The sequence below is a fragment of the Halichoerus grypus genome, chromosome 4 (assembly GCF_964656455.1).
Source record: "Halichoerus grypus chromosome 4, mHalGry1.hap1.1, whole genome shotgun sequence".
Lineage (NCBI taxonomy): Eukaryota > Metazoa > Chordata > Mammalia > Carnivora > Phocidae > Halichoerus > Halichoerus grypus.
In genome coordinates, this window is record NC_135715.1 from 92,066,016 (window position 1) to 92,078,730 (window position 12,715).

General features: G+C 43.3%; 1 protein-coding gene across 1 annotated transcript in view; it reads left to right on the forward strand.

Moving 5' to 3' along the window:
* Positions 1-12,715, forward strand: part of CLASP1 (cytoplasmic linker associated protein 1) — a 262,760-nt gene that overhangs the window by 28,652 nt on the left and 221,393 nt on the right. Inside the window, exon 2 of the mRNA XM_078070663.1 lies at positions 3,752-4,231. Coding sequence (XP_077926789.1) covers positions 4,037-4,231 — 195 coding nt within the window. The 5' untranslated portion in view covers positions 3,752-4,036. The remainder of the gene's footprint in view (positions 1-3,751; positions 4,232-12,715) is intronic.

Genomic DNA, 12,715 nt, shown 5'->3' on the forward strand with positions numbered 1-12,715 from the left:
TCTCCTGAATGATGATTTCAGAACTGATGTGAGTAGGTGCTGTGCTGGTTTTGTAAGCTCTCTCTGGGTAAGGGCTGAGTCCTGTTTACTCTCATGTCCCAGTGCCTTCCAGTAATGCCTTACATATAACAGATCTGGTTTTTATTTGGTCCAGCCACAGGTAACGTCTGGGACTTTAGGTTCCAGGTTAGCTTTAGACCTGTTTCCTTGTTGCGCTCTTCCCTGGTAGAGAGCCTGGACAGGATGTGGGTGGAAGGAAGAGATTTTTACCTCCTCCTCTTGTTTGTTTGTATTCTGTTTTCTGCATTTTTAATATAACATTTTTATAATTCTGTTGCTATATGAAATTTTGCTTGTATTTTTGTTGGCTTAGAAAATTCCTGGGGGGGCGTACAGGGAGAAGGACACATATTTATTTACTTGGACCGCTAAAAATATCACAGGAAACTAGGGACATTATTTGCTTTTAGGCAGGGAAACAAGGTGACTTGGGGCAGGAGTGGGAGGGAGATTTTGCACTTTTGTACCTCATGAACTGGGACCATGTGATTGATATTCCCTGAAGGCCTTTGAAAGCAGAGATGGAGAAAATGCTCAAGAGCATCAGAAAAAGGTACCCTAAAAATCCAGTTTAGTAAAAATAAATATAAGAGAGGATTATCAGGGGCACTTGGGTGGCTCAGTCGGTTAAGCATCTGCCTTCGGCTCAGGTCGTGATCCCAGGATCCTGGGACTGAGCCCTGCATCAGGCTCCCTGCTCAGTGGAGAGCCTGCTTCTCCCTCTCTGCTGCAGCTCCCCCTGCTTGTGCTCTCTGCCTCTGTCAAATAAATAAATAAAATTAAAAAAAAGAGAGAGAGGATTATCAGTTACTTTCTTTCTTTCTTTCTTTTTTTTAATTTAAGGAGAAAAGGAGAAAAGAGAGAACCCAGTCTGCTTAATGCCTAGCGGCTTCCAGTGTCTTTCATTCTGTGGATTTTGTACGTAGGAATTTGTGACCTACTTTTGAGTATGTTAAGCCTTTATTGCATAGTTACCTGCAAGAAACATATACTTTTATTTAGAAATTTTAGACAATTCTAATCAAAGGGGAGCTTTTTATATAATACATATTTTAAAAATTACCATAGAGACTTGAGTGAGTGGGATCATTCCTCTCCTAGCAATGGAGACTTTGTTCTCTTGCCTGTTGCTTCCTACCTGAGCATGAAGTCTGACCTCCTTTCCCTGAGTGAGAGCAGAAGTAGGCCAGACTTATTTTTTTTTTTTTAAAGATTTTATTTATTTATTTGACAGAGACACAGAGAGAACGGGAACACAAGCAGGGGGAGTGCGGGAGGGAGAAGCAGATTCCCCCCTGAGCAGGGAGCCCGATGCTGCACTCCATCCCAGGACCCTGGGATCATGACCTGAGCCAAAGGCAGAGACTTAATGACTGAGCCACCCAGGCACCCTAGGCCAGACTTACAATCACAAGTGTTTGAAGGTGGGGAAAGGAAACTAATTGGCCATGTGGCCTTGGAAAATTACTTACCTCAGTTTCTTTATCTGTAAAATAGGGATTTAAATACCTACTTTATACAGTTGGTTGGAGAATTAAAGATGATATATATAAATAATCTAGAATGGAACTTGACACCTCAAGTAGATGCTTAAAAACTGTGTGATTATTATTATTGGTTAACGTCTGTTGATTTTAGGCCCCTTGAAGGAGTAAAGGATGGGAGATTCTCTTCAGTGAGAATGAAAGATAGATGTTTAGGGGAAGGCGGAGTACATCTGTTATCTGTTGGTATATAACAAACTACTGCAAACTTAGTGGCTTAAAACAACAATGAAATATTATTTCTCATAATTCTGTGGTTTGGCTGGGTAGTTCTTTTTGCTTGTCTCCTTAGACTTATTTGTGTAGCTGCAGTCAGATGATGACTGAAAGGGCTAAGTGGTCCCCAGTGGACTCACTCACAAGTCCGGCAGTGCTTCTGGCTGCTGGTTGGGGCGTGTTGGTTCTCTTCCACATGGCCTCTCCAGTTCCAGAAGCTTCCTCATCGCATGGCAGGCCCAGGGCGGCATTCTAAGAGGGTGAGCTGCAGTGCTTGCCTATCAAATCTCTGCTTTCTTTTGCAGTTGCTGACTTGCCACTGGCCAAAGCAGGTCACAGGGCCAACTTCGGGTCACTCTGGGAGGGGACTAAGGCCCCACCTTGGTGGGGGAAAAGAAACCAAGAATTTGTGGTCATTTTTAATCCACCACAAACCCACCCTTGTTTGATTTGCTTCTTGGGCTAATATTGGGCCAAGAAAGAAAAGGTTCTGTTAGTTTCTCCAGTTTTCCTGTATCACTGATGCCTTCTTTAGACCAACATAGGATCTGATTAAGGAACTGGGGATATTTTGTTTGGACTAAAAATTGGAATGAAGGGTAATAGCTGCTTTTATGTACTTGAAGATCCTTCTTATTGAAGGAGGGGCCAGCTCCAGGGTATGGAAGTGACTGGAAAGCAGCTATCTCCTCTGCCATGTGAGATAGTGGGTCTTCTCGAATGCTGTCCTGCCCCCAGCCCCTACCCCCAGATGGGTAATCGTGTGTCAGGGTCTTTTGAAGGAGGGTCTTCCGCATTGAATGACTCGACTTAAATGATTCCTATTGGTGTCAGAAGTCTCTGATTCTGGAACTCAGGAAGTGCACTGTGCTCTTTATCCTGAGGGTAGGGATGGATGAGGTGATGTTAGAAAGGGGAAGAATTCCTCTGCACAGACTTGTAATTTTCCTTGATGTATAAGTTCATATTTACCTGCTAGAACCCCTGAGAGCTGGGATTGACTGTTGCTGTGAGGAACAGTTCTATTTAGTACAGAGTCAGGGAGGTGCTGCATCTTGAAGACAGGTTTTCTGTGAGTCTTCTTAGGTTAGAATGAAAAGAATCAAGAGAAGAAATTGAAGTTAGAAATAGATGTGTACAGTTGCTCCAGCAGCCATAGATTAACTGTTCAGCTTACTGAGTTTGTCTAATGAAAACAGTTTTGGTACAACTTTCCCGTAACATGATCTTGAGATCTCCTGATTTTATATATAACATAATACCAGGTCCAAATGGTGCTGTTGTCAGCTGAGAATACTGTCCCATAAGTGATCAGCGTTTGGGCCTGTTCCCATTTCTCCCTCCCATCACCCCCTCTTCTTTGTTGGAGGGAGAAGGAAGAGGCAGGGAAGACTGTTCATTCTGTTGTCAAGCTACCGAGCAAGAAGTTTGATGGAGGTGCTGTCTTTGGTCCATGTTACCAGGCCGGCCCCTTTGGTCAATGGTGTTTCTATGGAGCCTGCCCCATTTCCAGCACTGGTTTTTTTTAGAAAACTCAGAGTAAGGCAATAAGCTACAGTACCTCCAGTGATTCACACGCAGAGTGGTGTTAGGTTTTTGGTGGGAAGCAAAATTTAAGATACAAATAAATATGCTAGCTGAAGCAGAAGATTGCTTTCCTGACTGGCTCATTTACAAGCTGGAAAGTTGTGAAAAACATCAACCTACCAACTGTATAGCTCATTGGCTCTTTGCTTTGGGCTTCCATGTTCTTCCTGGTAAAAATAATAATTATGTTATTCTGATATGGTTGCCAAGCGTTCATGCTTCTCACTCCACTTGTGATTATAAATGATTCTGCAGCGCGGATTGCTTTGTCTTTGATTTAATGTTTCATAACATTTGGAAGTTATGTTATCTGTGCTGATTTGTCGTTCTCTTTCCCTTTTCAGAATGGACTGCTGAATTATGAAGAATTTCAGACCCAATAGTAGAACCTCACTCGGCCACTCACTCCTTTATCTTCTACTAGTTATTTAAATTGGACTTTTAATATCCTACCAGCTGCTCTTCAGACACACATGGTGCATTGTTGTCATTCCCCGGATTGCATCTTTGAAACACAGGCTCTTAGTAGCTTTCAGCGAACAAAGAGGCAACCTCCTGGGTACATTTACTGGGAGGGTGTCACCCTGACTGCCCTCTAGCTTCTGCCGGATCTGGATTTGAATTCCACCATGGAGCCTCGCATGGAGTCCTGCCTGGCACAGGTGTTGCAGAAGGATGTGGGGAAACGACTGCAGGTTGGCCAAGAACTTATAGACTATTTCTCAGACAAACAGAAGTCTGCTGACCTTGAACATGACCAGACCATGTTAGATAAACTTGTGGATGGGCTTGCTACCTCTTGGGTGAACTCTAGCAATTACAAGGTAAGCTGTGCTTTAGAAGGCATTGGTGTAGGTGGCTGGGCTGCCTCGGTGGGTCAGAATTGGTCCTTAGAAAAAAGACTCGTTTGGGAGCAGTCAGCACAATTCCTTGGCTTCCAGTAAGACACTCACGTAGGCCGTGGCATTTGGACGTTTTATTCTGGAGCAAGTAGGGTTTTCTTTAATTCTTGTTGGGGATCAAAAAATCCTTATGCTTTAGCACTTTGTATATGTGCTGCCGAAGCGAGCACTGCTTTAGCACTTTGAGAGAAGGCCAAGTAAACAGATTAAAGAGAGGCTTTTATGTTGGAAAGTTTACGATCATTTGCAGCCTTGAAGTTAAAGTGAATGTTCTATCTTGCACTGAAAGGGTCATGAGACGTTGGTGAGTGGTCCTTCACGAATAGCAGATGTCTTCACGGATTTCCTGTGGGGAATGGAATTGGCGATAGCGTGTGGAACATTTTACCTTCATGTCACTGTTTTGAAGTTGGCCTAGGTACCTGGCTAGAAATAGTATGGGTTGCCAAGGACTCTTCTGTGACTTGTATGTAATGGCCTGGAGGATATCCTTCAAGTTCTAAAGATCGAGGTGGGCATGTGCCTTTGGTGGGTAGGGGGTGCAGGCAGGGATCCCAAGACCCAAATGAGTTGTGAAGGTTGACCATTTTACCATTCAAGGATTGAGCTTTCGTGACTAAAAACTGGACTGGACTTGTACTGCAGAGGTGTCATTCTCTTTACCTGTCCCCCTCCCCTCTCTTTTAGTTTGCCAAGGGGATGGCCCCTTTGGGTCAAGACTGGGATGGAAGAGTAGGGCATTGGTATGACTCCTAATAGGTGCTATAGACATTGAGAAATGGGCTCACAGGAAACAGAATCTGTTGTGCTTTTTTATTGGCTCAGTCTTCTGAGATTGGTTTGGACTTGGAAACTGGTGCGTGTAGGATTTTTTTGTTTCCTCTAGGGTAGACTCTTGTTTTCCAAATGCATTAAACCTTGGTCTCATCTAAGAGTCAGCAGGCTTTATACTCATTAAGGATGTTACCTAGGACCCTGATATTTTACTTACAATTGCATATAAAATTTATCCTGTCTTTGAAGGCTGAGCTTAATTTCTGTTTCATTCATCTATTTATTTATTTAGCTGCACATGACAAGTGCTGCTTATGTGCTCAGCCTTGGTGCTGGGTGATGGGAGTGTTACAGACAGGGGACGTGGTAGAGGGTCTGGTCGCTCCATTGTTGGGGGCTGTAAAGTCACTTTGTCTGGGTTGGAATCCCAGTTCCACCACTCTGGGTGCACATTGCGATGTTTTTGCCTGAGAGTAACTGAGGACTGACTCATTGGCTTCAAATTGCTATCAGGAGATTGAGTGATTTTCTTTCAGAGTTTAAGAAGTCTGCAGTAGCTAAGGCAGTGTCCAGGGAAGAAGAATGTCTGCTTGTGTCTTTTACTTGGAGGGAAACCTTTGTCAGAAGCTCCCCGGCAGACCTTTTTACATCAGATTGGCCAGAATGGCTTTGCATGGCCACCCCAGCATCACTGGAAAATAGATGGGTGTCCATGATTGTTTTCCACCATCATGCTTGACTTCCTGATCTCAAGAAGAGTCCAGCCTCCTTTGAGTGAAGCATATGGCCATGTGAAGGAGGGGGGATATTTAAATACTGTCAGACTCCTGCTCAACAAATACTGGTTCCATGAGTGAATAAGTACTCCCTAAGCGTCCAGTCCAGTAAGGGCAGATAATGAAACAAAGAGCTCTACTCCAACCATAATGTGCAACTGTGCAACGTCAGACCTTTGAGCAATATCAGACTTCTGTTAATATATAAAACTCATGCTTTATATTATGGGTTGAAGGAGGAAGGTAGGGATGGGACTGAGGTAATAGGGATGTTAAATAGGTAACCCAGAGAGTCTGCTATACTGTGTGAGCTCTCTTAACCTCTCCTGGCTTTGGCTTCGGGCTTTAGTTCCCTCATCTACAGTGTTGGGATAACTGAGTTATTATGAGCACTAAATGAGACAGTGTATGTTGGTGGGAATGCAAACTGGTACAGCCACTCTGGAAAACAGTATGGAGGTTCCTCAAGAAGCTGAAAATAGAGCTACCCTATGACCCAGCAATTGCACTACTAGGGATTTACCCCAAAGATGCAGATGTAGTGATCCGAAGGGGCACCTGCACCCCGGTGTTTGTAACAGTGATGTCCACAATAGCCAAACTATGGAAAGAGCCCAGATGTCCATCAACAAATGAATGGATAAAGAAGATGTGGTATATATACATACAATGGAATACTACTCAGCCATGAACAAAATTGAAATCTTGCCATTTGCAACGACATGGATGGAACTAGAGGGTGTTATGTTAAGTGAAATAAGTCGATCAGAGAAAGACAATTGTTATATGATTTCACTCATTTGTGGAATTTAAGAAACAAAACAGAGGAGCATAGGGAAAGAGAGAGAAAAATAAAACAAGACAAAATCAGAGAGGGACACAAACCCAAAAGAGACTCTTAATCATAGGAAACAAAGTGAGGGTTGCTGGAGGGGAGGAGGGTGGGGGGATGGAGTAACTGGGTGATGGGCATTAAGGAGGGCACGTGATGTAATGAGCACTGGATATTATATAAGACTGATGAGTCACTGACCTCTATCTTTGAAACCAATAATACACTATATGTTAATTAATCAAATTTAAATAAAAAATGAAGTGCATATCTAAACAACAACAACAAAAAATAAATGAGACGGTGTATCAAGTTGTCCCATGTCTGCCCCATAACAAGCACTGGGGTATTAGCGGTGGTTATCAAGACTGGTTCCTGTCTTCCAGGAGCTCCTAGTACAGGGGGAGCGGGGAGGGAGAGCACTGATCAGGAAGCCAAGGGTTCCAGTATAGTATAGTGGGAGCAGTAGCAGAGACCCGCAGAATTGGGTGGGAAGCCAGAAGAACATGACAGCACTGTCTGGAGGAATCCAAGGTTTGAAGATTGGGTAGTTTTTTTCAGAATAGCGTTTTCAGGGTCACAAAAGTGTGAAAGATTAAGATTTGACCCTTCTTGAAGTAATTTCTAAGGAAGACAGCTTGGTGTGAAGGAGAAGTCAGGAAGGCGGGGTTTGCTACCAAGTTGCATGTGATCATGGACAAGTCACTTTACGTGTCTGTGCAATGCTGGTGTTGGACCAGGTCATCTCTTGGGAGCCTCCAAGCTCTAATATCTTACACAGCTTCACACCGATGACTTTACGGTCTGGGCCATGTCAGATGGTTTTAATGTTACACAGTACTGAGCACCCCCTTTCTTTATAAGCTCTCTCAGTGTGGTGACACCGAGCCCTCTGCACACCTGGAGCCCGGAGCCTGGAACATAGAAGGTGCTCAATGAATACTGGTTGCATGAGTGAACTCAGGAGCTTAGACTGTTGGGCAAGTAGTCCTAGTAGCTTTACCAAAATCTGGAAACTTACCTTTTAGGCCCCCCCTCCTTTTTTTTAAAAGATTTTTAAAATTCATTTGAGAGAGAAAGCACAAGCAGGGGGAGCAGCAGAGGGAGAAGGAGAAGCAGACTCCCTGCTGAGCAGGGAGCCTGACGTGGGGCTTGATCCCAGGACCCTGAGATCATGACCTGAGCTGATCATGAGTAGTCACTTAACCGACTGAGCCACCCAGGTGCTCCAAAGGTTATGCAATTTCTAATTTTGACATATACTCCCAAATTGTTCTACACAAAGGTTGCTCTACTCTATGCATGAATGTATGAGTGCTGGTTCCCTATCTATTTTCAGATGCTGGGTATTATCAAAGTCTTTCATTTTTGCCAAAATGATAGTATAAAAGTGTATCTTTTCAATTTTTGTTTCTCTTTAATTTTGGGTGAAATGTACATTTTTTGTTTACTAACCACTTGTGTTTTTTTCCTGTTGGCTGCTTATATCCTTTGTCTGTTTTTCTGTGTTTTGGTGTTAATTTGTACAGTGCATTTCTTTTTTTTTTTTTTTTTTAAATTTTATTATTTATTTGACAGAGAGAGACACAGCGAGAGAGGGAACACAAGCAGGGGGAGTGGGAGAGGGAGAAGCAGGCTTCCCGCGGAGCAGGGAGCCCGATGCGGGGCTCGATCCCAGGATCCTGGGATCATGACCTGAGCCGAAGGCAGACGCTTAACGACTGAGCCACCCAGGCGCCCCTGTACAGTGCATTTCTGTATTATGGAAATCAGCTTGTCATATGTGTTTGCCATTTGCCTTTTGTCTTTGTGGATTGTTCTGTTTTTATTTTTATTTTTTTAAAGATGTATTTATTTATCTGATAGAGCACAAGCAGGGGGAATGGCAGGCAGAGGGAGAGGGAGAGAAGCAGGCTTCCTGCTGAGCAGGGAGCCTGACATGGGGCTTGATTCCAGGACCCTGAGATCATGACCTGAGCTGAAGATAGTTGCTTAACCGACTGAGCCACCCAGGCGTCCCTGTTTCCTCCCCCCCCCTTTTAATCATAGATCAAGATTTCTCATTAGAGCCTCAGGTGCATTTTAGGTTTTATTTGACATGCTTTATATATTATGGATTGAAAGGATTCACTTTATATTAAAACTTTGCAGCTTGGCTTCTTGATTTTTTTTTTTTAAATTAAGGACTAAAAAGGAGAAAATGGAAACAATTTTAGGCTTTCAAAACAGTAGTATTTGGGTATTGTTATTCCTTAACAGAGAATCTAGATGAATGTCAAAGCAGTCTTATTTAAAAAAATAGTTGGCTGGGGCTTGAATCATTTTACATTTGATTATTTCTTAACTTGGTAAACAAATTTGTATTTGGCATTAATTGCAGTTTAACAGCTACCCTTTATTATTTAGTTACTATGTGTTCAGGATGTTACCTGTCTTATCTCCTTTAATCTTTGCAACGCCCCTGCAAGGTGGGTGGTGCTACCCTGATTTTATACATGAGGTAACTGACTGAGATCACCCAGAATTATGAGGTAATTCCTACTAGTGATTATGGAACTGGGACTTCAACATAGGTCTCCCTGATTTCCTAGTCTCTGCCCCTCTCACAAGAACAGGGTCTGCAAACTTTCTTAAAGGCCACATAGTAAATATTTAAGGCTCAGTGGGCCATATGGATTTCTCACAAATATTTAACTAGTTCGGGCCATTCTAGTGCAAAAACAGCCACGGGCAACACACAAATGAATGGGTATGGCTGTGTTCCCAAACAACTTAATCTATAGAAACAGATGGAGAACCAGTTTGGCTCATGGACTGTAGTTTTCCAGCCCCCAGACTAGAACACTGAGCACCTACTATGTGTAAATACCTTTTTTTCCCCTTCCTTCCTTCATTCTTTTCTTTCTTCTTTCTTTCTCTTTCTTTCTTTCCTTTTTTCTTTCTCTTTCTTTCTTTTTTTTCTTTCTTTTCTTTTTCTTTTTCTTTCTTTCTTTTTCTTTTTCTTTCTTTCTTTCTTTCTTTCTTTTCTTTCTTTCTTTCTTTCTTTCTTTCTTTCTTTCTTTCTTTCTTTCTTTCTTTCTTTCTTTCTTTCTTTCTTTCTTTCCTTTTCTTTCTTTCCTTTCTTAGCATGATGGGGAGGGGCAGAGGGAGAGAGAGAGAATCTTAAGCAGGCTCTACACCCAGTGTGGTGCTCGACATGGGGCTCTATCTCATGACCCTGAGATCATGACCTGAGCCAAAACCAAGAGCTGGACATTTAACTGACTGAGCCACCCAGGCGCCCCCGTAAGTACTTTTCCTTTAGTGTTGGGAACCATTCATGATTCATCTGGCAGAAGAGTAGGCTTATAATTTTGGGATGGGGAGGGCGCCTGGGTGGCTCAGATGGTTAAGCGTCTGCCTTCGGCTCAGGTCATGATCCCAGGGTCCTGGGATTGAGTCCCGCATTGGGCTCCCTGCTCCTTGGGAGCCTGCTTCTCCTTCTGCTTCTCTCTCTCTCTCTGTCTCTCATAAATAAATAAATAAAATCTTAAAAAAAAAAAAATTGGGGGATGAGGAGAGCACTGGTATAGGTTAAGTAGAATACGGTTTGTTTTTGGAGCACCTTATCTGAATTTTGAGAAATCTTGCCTTTTTTAGCCCTCTCTCATTCAGACTCATATTATGATCAGTTTGCATTCTGTTAGCCTGTCACTGATCATCTACTGTGAGTTGGCTTTGGACTTTCTTGGATAATAGAAGTCATCTTGGGGATTGAGGAATCAGTATAAGGCCATTGTACGTCAGAACACCAGAGGGCTGCGCCGTGGGGTGCTGTTCAACATGGAAGCACTTAGTGTCTTTGTTGTCCCAGTGACTGTGGGAGACACAGAAGGAGAGGGGAGACTCTTCTTGTGCATGACGTTTCTTTTCTAGATTACTCAGATATTAAAAGGAAACCCCCAGATTTTGCATATGGTTGCCCTCCTTGATCTGGTCTCTTCCTTTATTAAAACTTGAAGAGTGAAAAGAATGGTGGAGTAGATTTTTGTATGTACCTCCAGCCACTGTTGTGTCCCCCGTCCCCCCCTTCTATAGATGAGAAGGATGAAAGCAGAGCGATATGACCCAGAGAGGCTGCATGGGCTCCCGCAGCTGGAGGGAGTTGAGGGGCACTGATGCTGTGCAGCTTTCCCAGTGAATGGTGCCTTCTGTTCAGCCAGGCGGCGCAGTACCCTTACCGTGTGGGCACCTGCACATTTAGTAGCTCAGTGCGGACCAGGTTTTTCATGAATGTGGTCCCAGAGTCCTTTCTCCATGGTTCCAAAATCCCCCAAGCCCCCAGACCTCATGTTTTTCATTTGTCGTTTGACCACAGTGAACTGACATGAAACTACGTGTAGTCTTTACTTACCTGCTCAGGGCATGTTTCAGCGCTAAAGTATTCGTATATTTGATTGTGGATTGCTGCCCCAGATGTTGTTAAATGTATGTATGTGTATGTATATATATAGATATATATATATATTCTCCCCTCCCCTCTCTCTTATAGGTTCTATTCTCTATATATGTTTCCTATCCTATATATGTAACTGTTTGCACTACTTGACTTTTGTAAAAGCTGAAAAATTTTGTATTCCAGAACACATCAGGCTGCCAGAGTTTTGGATTAGTGATTGTGGACCCGTATTTAATATTGTAGAATAATAATGATAACCCATGGTTTGGGGATATGTACTATGTACCAGAAATTGTGCTAAATATGAGCTCGCTTTTACCTTCTAATTACCGTATGGGGTAGATCATGTTCTTTCATTCTGTAGATGAGGAGACTGATGCCCCAGTAAGTCAAGTAACTTGTTCAAGGTGACGGATCTAGGAACTAAGGTTTTGGGGACTTGACCCCAGCTGCTTATGTAACAGCCGAAGTTAATTAAGCACTTATGATGTGCCAAATTCTACACTGGGGGCTGGGTGTCCAGCGAGGACTATTGGGCCCAGTCCCTGTCCTGACCATGACTGCCAGTGCCTGGGCAGTCTAGCTCTGTCTAAATATGGGACTTCATCCCGGTGCACTCTTGTCTCAAGGCCCATGCCATGCTGCTTTGTATTTGAAATTTGTAGATTTTCTGTTAACCTAGGGCTTCCTTTGTCTCTGCCCTAATGGTCTTTATGGTCTAACTAGGTGAGGGTGGGGGAGGGCAGGTAAGGCAGATGAGAGGACGGTGCACAGTGTAGGATAGGATATCATTAACCGTAAAATTGCATCATAGGAGTGTCTATAAATGTTGTAGTGTGGAGAAGAAAAAAAATGTTAGGGTTTGTTAGTTGGAGAGGCCGAGATGGAGAGTCAGAATTACATAGGGCCATGAAGAATCAAAAGGAATTAGTTCCTAAAGGTTCAGAGAAGCCTGTGTTCCTTTCTTGTTTCTCCCTGTCTGGGCAGCACCGTCTCTTGTAGACCGTAGAAGACTTAGTCTTTCGTTAAGCCTCTTTACAGAGCACAGTGTTTCCCTCTGCCCTGGATCAGGTGCCCTTTATGGGCGGGAGGGAAGGTGTGACAATAAGGGAGGTTCCTCTCATTCCCCTGGCCTCTATCTCCATAACCTTGGCTTTCATTGAAGGAGGTTTTTATTTCCCCCCTTTGTGTCCTTGAGAGGAGAGCCAGAAAAGATTATCAGATTCAGATGAAGTAACTTCTGTTTCTTTTTCCGGCGGTCCGCTCGGTGCTGCCATCAAGCCATGCCTCCTTGCAGAGGCTGTTCGTTTTTCCCAGATTGTTTCCTTGCAGTGTTGTCCAGTGGTTGCAAGAGCCGCATTTTTCTGGGTATATTTTATTTATATATATATATATTGATTGCAACATTTACATTTTATGAAACATTTATTTTATTTTTTTATTAGTTTTTTTTTTAAGTTTTTTTTAAAAATTATTTGTCAAGGAGAGAGTGAGAGCGAGCACAGGCAGGGGGAACGGCAGGCAGAGGGAGAAGCAGACCCCCCGCTGAGCAAGGAGACGGATGTGGGACTCGATCCCAGGACCCT